Source organism: Sus scrofa, chromosome 6 (assembly GCF_000003025.6).
Source record: "Sus scrofa isolate TJ Tabasco breed Duroc chromosome 6, Sscrofa11.1, whole genome shotgun sequence".
Taxonomy (NCBI): Eukaryota; Metazoa; Chordata; class Mammalia; order Artiodactyla; family Suidae; genus Sus; species Sus scrofa.
The window spans coordinates 87,533,861-87,542,806 of record NC_010448.4 but is presented as its reverse complement, the minus strand read 5'-3'; the positions used below and the strand labels follow the sequence as shown (position 1 = coordinate 87,542,806).

At 52.5% G+C, this 8,946-nt stretch overlaps 1 protein-coding gene across 1 annotated transcript in view; it reads left to right on the top strand.

Moving 5' to 3' along the window:
* SDC3 (syndecan 3) overlaps positions 7,118–8,946 on the top strand; it is a 40,649-nt gene continuing 38,820 nt past the window's right edge. Inside the window, exons 1-2 of the mRNA XM_021097601.1 lie at positions 7,118–7,308; positions 7,815–7,923. Coding sequence (XP_020953260.1) covers positions 7,118–7,308; positions 7,815–7,923 — 300 coding nt within the window. The remainder of the gene's footprint in view (positions 7,309–7,814; positions 7,924–8,946) is intronic.

The window sequence follows — 8,946 nt, the reverse complement described above, 5'->3', positions numbered from 1 at the left end:
TTCATCAAGGGTGACGATTTTATTTATCTTCCAAACGGGGACAATTCCAAGCATGAAAGTGGTTCCACTAAATTATTACCCCATGGGGGGCAGCCTCCCAGGTGGCCCCACTTCTGCCTGGAAACAAGAGGACACTGTGGAAAGGGTGCGGTAGGTCTTCTAAGGTTGGGCCACTCAAGACCTCATAGCTCCCGCTTCCCCTCTCCGGGAGGGAGCCCTGGATCCCTTTCTAGGCCACTCGGTGGCCAGGTCCATGCCCTGGGAACTTGAGGGCTCCTGCTGCTGGCGGGGTTAACGCACCGCCACCCTTGCCATCTTGCAAGCAGAGCCTCCAGCCCCGGTCAAGCCCTCCTTCGAGCCTGCTGATACCCTGACTCTAGTCTCACGGGAGATCCCAAACCAGAACGGCTCAGCTCCGCTGCTCCCTAACCCCTGACCCACAGGAACTGCGTGAGAGGGTCAGTGTTTGTGGCTGTTTTAAGCTGCCGTGTTTGGGGGTGATTTGTTATGCAGCAATGGATAACTAACCCACAGCACCTGGTGTAGCCCAGCACGGTTCCGCGCAAATCAGAAGGCCCATTTGTCATTTCTCCCGTGAGGCAGGTGCAGCCTGACTCTGTCCTGGCCTTGGAGAGCCTGTTTCTGCCCCTGCCCTTCCCACCCCCACCGGCAGCGCCTTGCCCACCCAGGGAAACTGCCCGGAGTGCCTCAGGGCCCAGGGTGGACCAGGGACTCCTAGGAGGCCACAGCCATCCCGTTCTGGAGCTGCCTTGGCCTCTGTCTCTCGGGCCCAGAGGAGAGCACCCCAGCCACACCCCTGTACCAAGGCGGGAGCGACGGGAAAAGAGCGACCAGTTGAGCTGTGACTGTGGGTCTTGTCCTGAGCTGGGTGTTGCCCTGTGTTACCTCGTTCACCTGTCTCGAACCCTGGGAGTGGGGAGCAGTCACTCCCTTTAGCTCCCAGGGGAGGAAAGTGGCCTCCGAGGCACTGGCCAGGAACTGGCAGACCCAGAATTTGACCCCAGCCTCCCCCAGCCCTCCTCTCAGAGCCAAGGGGCCAGAGACCCTCCCTCTGCCGCTGTCCCAGGGCCCCCGGCAGGGAGTTGGCATCTTCAGGTCTGACCTGTTTATAGAGGAGGAGCCTGAGACCCAGGGCCAGGGAAGTGACCTGCTCAGGGCCACACAGAGGGCGAGGGACAGAGCAGGGACCCATCTGTCCCAGGCAAATGCAGTTACAGGTGTCCCTCAGGACCCACCCCACAGGGGATGGGTTCCAGAGCCCCCATGGATACCAGAGTCCAAGGATGCCATGTCCTCACGTAAAAAGGCAAAGTATCTGCATGGGACCTATTCCCGTCCTCCTCTTTTTTCTTTCTTTTCTTATTTTTTCTTTTCTTTTCTTTCTTTTTCTTTCCTTCCTTCCTTCCTTCTTCTTTTCTTTCTCTCTTTCTCTCTCTTTCCCCCTCCCTCCCTCCTTCCTTCCTTGGAGGTTCCCGGGCTGGGGGTCGAATGGGAGCTGTAGCCACCGGCCTACGCCACAGCCACAGCCATGCCGTATCCTTAACCCACCGAGAGGGGCCAGGGGTTGAACCCACGTCCTCATGGATACTAGTCTGGTCCATGACTGCTGAGCCTCGATGGGCACTCCCCTCCCGTGTACTTTAAATGATCTCTACCTAATACAATGTAAACACTGTGTGAATAGCTACTGGCCTGTGGCAAATGCAAGTTTTGCTTTTGGGAACTTTCTGGAATTTTCTTCTGAATATTTTCCACCCGGGTTTGGTGGAATCCACAGATGCAGGGCCCAAGGATGTGGAGGGCTGACTGTCCTTGGTCCTCGCTCACGTTGTCCCTCCCTGGGAAGGCAGCTCCTGCAGCGCTTAGATCCGTGTCTGCTGGGCTCACAGCAGGGGCTCAGGATCCCCAGGGTGAGCGTCGCTGGCCTCTGTGACTCTGGAAGATAAAAGCCCCCACAAGACACATTCAGTATCTCAGTGACAGTCCTGCTCACTCGGATTCCCCGGATTCCCCGTCTCAGGGCAGGGCATCTCCCCGCGCCCCTCAGCCCCTCTCACTCTCCCCTCCCCGCCTCCCCAATCCAGGTCAGGCTCCTCCACCAGCTTTTTGTGGTTGTCACCCAGCTGGGCTGTTTAGCCCCAGGATGAGGTGAGAAAGAAAATATATTTTTAGAGAGTTTTTTTTTTTTTAATTCTTTCAGGAAAACGATGCCAAATGTGCAATTTATTCCCAGGAACGGGGGTGTGTGAGCGGACAGCCTTCGGGAGTGGCCTCGTCCCCTCCTGCTGTCTCTGCGTCCTCGTCATCCCCACTGCCCCCTCCCGTCTCCCCTCCACCTGCTCAAGAGAAGAGGGCAGGCACGGGGAGCACTGCTCCTGGGCCTGGGCTGTTTTCTGCCCACCCCATCCCACCCCTGCTTCTTTCTAGTCCTGTGACTTCAGACCGGGCCACCCTGGGACTGAGTCTTGAATTTGAATGAGGCCTTGGAGGTGGCGTTGAATGAGGTCAGCCCTTTTGCAGATGCAGGGGCAGTGGGTGGAGGAGAGGGGAGGGGGACAGGTGGGGGAGGGGGACAGTTGGGGGAGGGAAGCAGCCTGGGTTCTGCCACAGATGGACGGTGTGACCTTGGGTCCGTCACCTCGGCTTTCCAGACCTCAGTGTTCTTGCCTGTGAAATGGGCAGATGAAGAAGTAGAGTGAAGAGAGCAACTCAAGGCCCTACGTGCCATCCATTCTAGGTGACAGGGAGCAAGACCTCCAGAACGTTCTCCATCTCGTCGGCACACGTGACATCTGAAGCCTCCAGCTGGAGCTCAAGATCTCAGAATCCCTCCTTCCGGGGATGGGGGGTGCGAAGCTGTGGTAGGACCACTTCAGAGCGCCCACTCCCCATGACTGGCCTGCTGGGGCTCAGTGGAGATGGCACCACCACCAGGAAGCCTGCCTGTATTCCCTCCATGACCTCTGAACCCTCCGAGCGGGGTTAACCCCTCCCTGCCCATTCCCCCTGCTGACCGCTGGACTCAGTCTATGGTATTGGGCTGGGCTGTGAGCTCCTGTTCAGAATGAATGTCAAATTCATGAAGCTTAAGCTTCGGGGCCCCTCATTGGCACGACCCCCTTAAAAAAGCCTTGTTCCTTATTTTGTATTCATGATCCCATAAAACTATATACACTCCAGGCCCCACAGAGTCAGAGCCACTCCCGTTTTCATCCCTATGCAGCTGGAGGGCAGAGCCTGCCTCTCTGCCTGAACAGCTGTTTTTTTGTCTTTTGTCTTTGGTGTTTTCTAGGGCTGCACCAGCAGCATATGGAAGCTCCCAGGCTAGGGGTCTCATCGGAGCTGTAGCCGCTGGCCTATGCCACAGCCACAGCAATGCCAGATCCAAGCCACGTCTGTGACCTACACCACACAACTCACGGCAACGCCGGATCCTTAACCTACTGAGTGAGGCCAGGGATCGAACCTATAACCTCATGGTTCCTAGTTGGATTCGTTAACCACTGAGCCACAATGGGAACTCCCTGAACAGTTGTTTTAAGCAGCTTCTCTCCCGCTGCCCCCTGCCCCAGCCCTGGCACCTGGGCCAGACTGACCCAGAGACAAAGGTTCCTGCACCCACAGGCCCCACTCTGGGGCTCCATGGCCTCTATTCCTCTGCTGGGGCCCAGGCCTGCTTTGTGGCCCATTGGTCACTCAGCTCAAACAAAATCAGCCTCACTCCTTCCTTCTCACCCACGCCTGTCCTGAGGGGCCTCCCAGGAACACTTTGGGCCTTTTATTTTTATTTTTTTGGTTTTCAAGTCTGCACGTGCAGCATATGGAAATTCTCAGGCTAGGAGTCAAGTGGGAGCTTCAGCTGCTGGCCTACACCACAGCCACAGTAACACAGGATCCTTAACCCACTGAATGAGGCCAGGGATCGAACCTGCAACCTCATGAATACTACTTGGGTTCGTCACCCAGTGAGCCACAGGGGAACTCCCCTTTGGGCATCTTGGTTTACAAACCCCCAGCTCACAGATCCAGGGGAGGCCTGGGTTTGAATCCTGGCCCCTCGCCTGGCAGCTGTGTGCCTGTGGGGTGGGGAGGGGCACCACCTGCCCTTCATCTTGAAGGGACTTGCCTTGTACATGGCTCAGGAAAGACTCTCAGCGCAGCCCTTGGAGACGCTCCCCTTGGTGGGCAGAGGGCTCCCCACAGATGGTGGCCGAGCCCTCCCAACCAGGCCCCAGGCCCTGCAGACTCTCCCAGCAGCCCCTCCACTGATCCCGGGACAGCAGACCGCCCAAGTCTCCCAAGTTCTCTCTGTGGGCTCGAGAGCAGAGTCCTGCTGCCAGAATCCTGTTTTGGTTCCTGATTTTGGGGTCACTGACCTCAGGAACGCCATCACTCAGACTTTTCTCGGAAGCAAACCCAGGCTCCATCCTGGGTCTTGGGCAAGACTGGAAGTTATGATGGGAGAAGTGGCGGGGGAAGGGGGGGAAGGTAGGGGTGGCTGAATAGAGGTAGGACTGGTTTTCCAGTCTTGTAACTGCTTTGAGCACAAAGTCCCCTGGGGCCATAAGGGGACGGCACAGCAGTGCCCTGTCAGCACCTTGCTTCCTGGCTGTGGAACCCGGGGCCACCCACTCAGCCTCTCAGGGACCCAGTTTCCCAGCTGCACAACGGGGACCAAGGAGGTTGCCCATACATGCATCATGCTCCCCGCCTACCAGGCTTCCCAAGGGTTCACTCGTTCAGTCCTGCTGGCGACAACGCTGGGAGGCAAGTGTGTTTGTTGCACACAGGTCACAACATGTGCCCTGCGTGAAGGAGGGAGGGAGCGTCTGGCAGTTGCCAAGGGCGCAGAGAAGGTGGGTGGTGAGGCCTGGCTGTTAAGTGTGCCTGCAGGGGGTTATCTGGTTTCCAGGCTCATCTGAGTGCGTCCACCAGTTGCTTGTGCCCACGTGGCCCTGACTCTTTAACTCATTCATCAAATGCTCCCGACAGACCTCTGCACCTGGCGTTACGGTGTAAGCGTTAAGAGCCAGGGTCAAGACCTTAGCCCTCTCTCTGGTCATGTCTGGTCTGGTCCTGTCTGATCCGGTCTGGTCTGGTCTGATCCAGTCTGGTCCGGTCATGTCTGGTCTGGTCTGGTCTGGTTGTGTCTGGTCTGGTCTGGTCTGGTCTGGTTGTCTGGGCTGGTTATGTCTGGTCGTGTCTTGTTGAGTCTGGTCTGGTCGTGTCTGGTCTGGTCATGTCTGGTCATGTCTGGTTGTGTCTGGTCTGGTCTAGTTGTGTCTGGTCTGTTCTGGTCTGTTCTGGTTAGGTCGTGTCTGGTCAGGTCGTGTCTGGTCTGGTCATATCTGGTCATGTCTGGTCGTGTCACATTAAAATATTTAATATATTTCCACTAATCATTGACCCATGTCATACATCTATCTGGTATTAATTGATTAATTTAGCTAATATGTATTTTATGAATAATTTTTTATTTTAGAATTTTTCAAATAATTTATTTTAATTTCTTTATAAACTTTTTAAAACCTGTGTTATTCATTTTTTTCTATCTTTTTTTTTTTAAATCTTGCTTGCTCTTATAAATATGACTTCTATGTCTCTTTCCTTTTGTTCAGTTTTACAGAATAACTGGTACTTTTCTTTCATTTTAAAAATTTTAATGAAGTATATCTTTTGTTCTTTTCTCCAACTTTCTTTAGCCTTATATTTGCATTGTTTATCTTCAGCACCTCCTGGTGTAAGAAATTTTTTAAAAAAATTCTTAAAGCTATGTTCTCTTAAACTTTTGTAGGATTGGGGATCATAGAGAAGGAAAATTGGCAGCATGCTTTGGCAATAATTTATACTTCTTGATGTGTCAATATCGTCAAGATTCTTCTTCAATTAGTTATACTGTCACAGTTAACAATTTAAATCCATCCAATTTCTGACTTTAAATCTCATGTTTTACTTTTGTAAAAATAATAATAATTCCAGATAATTCATTTTTCTTCTGTTTTACGAACAGAAATACTTTCTCCTTTTATATTTACTACAGGAAGAATTTGGTTGTTTAGCAGATGTCACTGGAAGGCTGTTGCACTGTCACTTTATGTTCTTATAGACATACTAGCAAAGCTGAAATAGATATTTTCAATTCCTTTGGCGTTAGAGATATTTTACTGTTTCAATTTAAGTAAACACAGAAGAGAAAATTAGATATCCTTTAAATAAAATAATGGCTTAAGATAAACATATATAATCCATACACTTCCATCGCTGTATATTTTAGGTGGCATTAAATGGGTATTCACATATTGCAAATCCCAATTAAATGGTAACACAAACTCAAGTGGATCAACAGAGCTTAATAAACGGTGAAAAGGAGATTTAACGGCGTGTTCTGTTAGTATCTATGTAAAGGTTTGTTATGAAAGAAAACTTTGTTGACACACTCGCGATCTCTGAACTCTGCCATATAACCATTTTTGTTTAAGTACAGGAAGTTCATAGAAACAACAAGTTGACCCTATGGTCCTTTTTCTTCAGACACTTCTCTTCAGACTGTAATTTTTATATTGCTACCCCCACTGAAGCATTCTCTCTAAATTCTTTCATCGCCACCACCTTCGGTTTCCACAAAGCTCTCAGCGGACACTGTCACTTGTGTCATCCCCATCTTCTCATTTTCCATAATATGAAACACATTGTCACTTTTGGAACATTCCTTATAATGCTCCTTGTACTGTTCCCCCAGACAATGCATTCTCAATTCTTGAGTTCGTTAGTTTAAATGTATGTCTTCCACTCAGTTCCTATAGCGTGAGTTCAAATTGAAATGATAGAGTTTGTCCATGACTAATACAAAGACAGCTGGTGGTAACTGAATGCCCGCTGTGTGCTGGCCTCACTCCTCACCCCGGACACATTTCCTAACTTCTCTGGGTCTTGGCTTGTCATCTGTAAAGCGGGGACAATGTCAGAGTGCATTTTGGGGAGCAGTGCCCCGCACAGAGTCAGCTCTGCTTGAGTTCTGGTGGGGATACTGAGGTGTTCCCACTTCGGGGAGGAGGTGGTGACAGATAGCAGAGACTGAAAGCGGGGGAGGACAAAGATGGGGCTTGTCCAGGGGCGCTGGCAGGGGTGGGACCAGCCCTGCCTGAGGAAGTCGGGAAATTTCCCCAGAGGGGCCCAGGGGGCCGTGGGACCTCTGCTCCTGGGGCGGGGCAGCGGTGGACGCCTATGTGGATGGTGTTGGCAGGTGAAGGAGACCTTGAGATGCTGGGATGTGACTGCATGGCACAGGTAGGCGTGGGGGAGGGTGATCACGTGGAGCTGCGTGTGCTAGAACGTGGTGAATGCGTGCAGCTTTGAAGCCCAAGGAAAGCAGGTGGGGTAGCAGGTACAGGGGGTCAGGAGCAAGACGAAACCTGGCTCAGTTGGGGCTGGGACCAGTGTCTCTGAGGAGCAGCAGGTGGCGCTCCTGGCCTGCCCAGCCCAAAGACCCTCCCCTTTCCCTTCTCCCCAGGATGTCAGGGAGGAGGGCTGCTGCTTCCAGGGGTCTCAGAACTGGCAGGAACCTTGAAAGGGGAAGGAGGCTGTGCTCACTGCCCACACTGAGCAAGGAAACTGCCCTGATAGCTAGTTCGCTGAGCCTTGTACACCTGCCAAGACAGAGTACTCACGACCTCATGCCTTCTGTGGCCATCCAATTGCTCCAAAGCCCTTCCTTACACTGAGCTGACATCTGGCTTCTTGTACCTGCACCTAAACCCTGTTGGCCTCAGTTCTGTCCTTTGGGGGCTCCTCAGAGCCAGCTTGTTCCCTGAGCCAGTGGCAATCCGTCTGGGACGTGATGGTCCCTACATCCAGGTCCCTTACTTTATAAGAATCATCCCAGCCACCTTTACTGACCCTCCAGTACCGTGGCAGGCAGAGCTCATTTGATTGTCACAATCTGGCACTGGGCCTGGCACACACAGGCACTCAGTTTATCTTTGGATGACGAATGAATGAACGAGCAAAATGAACTCCCTGTGGTCATTTCCACATTGCAGTTGGAAAACTGAGGCTCAGAGGGGTACACTCACTTACCTAGGGTCACACAGCTCTCAACTGGCAGCCTTGAGATTTGAACCCAAGTATCTGCCCAAACCAGAGCCAGAGTTGTTCAATTCCATGCTGTGCTGCCTCAGCCAGCTCTCTACCTCTTGAGCCCCCTCAGCCCCTCTCCACCCATCTTCCCAAGGGGCCTATGGGTCAGAATTCCTACAGATTTGGGAATGGGATTCCCAGAGGCTGGGACCTCAGAATTCCCAGAGATTGCTGAAGCTCAGAGTCAGGAAGTATCCTTCCCTTCCTCCCCAAATCTCTGCCAAAGGGCAGCCAGCCTGGCTTTACCTATCTTTTAGAGAGGGGGCTCGCAATCCCTTTCAGGGAACACGGAATGGGTGGGGTTCTGCCTAATGTGGAGCTGACCTTTCTGCTCTGGACCTCCTCTCAAGGTGAAAGTCAAGTCCAGGTCTTTCTGACACACCCTCAAAATCATGTCTATTCCTCTGCCCCCAGCACTCTCCCCACTGGCTCCACCAGTCCTGGTTTCAGTTCCCTTCTCCTTGAGGGAATTGTTCCAGTTTCGGAGAATGACTTCCCATTTTTTGACAGCAGGCCCTGCCCTGGGTGTGGGGACATGGGGGCAAGGGCAAAGACCTCCAACTTGCCACCGTTAGCAAATAACCTCCCCTCTCTGGCCAGGGTTTCCCATCTACGAAAGGGAGACACTGACAGCACCTACTTGGTGGGGGTGCTCAGAGAATGTGGTGAGATAACCCACGTAAAGCCCTTGGTGCCATGCCTGGTGACTCAGAGCTTAATAAATAATCCCCCCCACCACCACCACCCAGTGAATGGCTGGGAGTGAGGGGGAAACACATTCATGGAGTC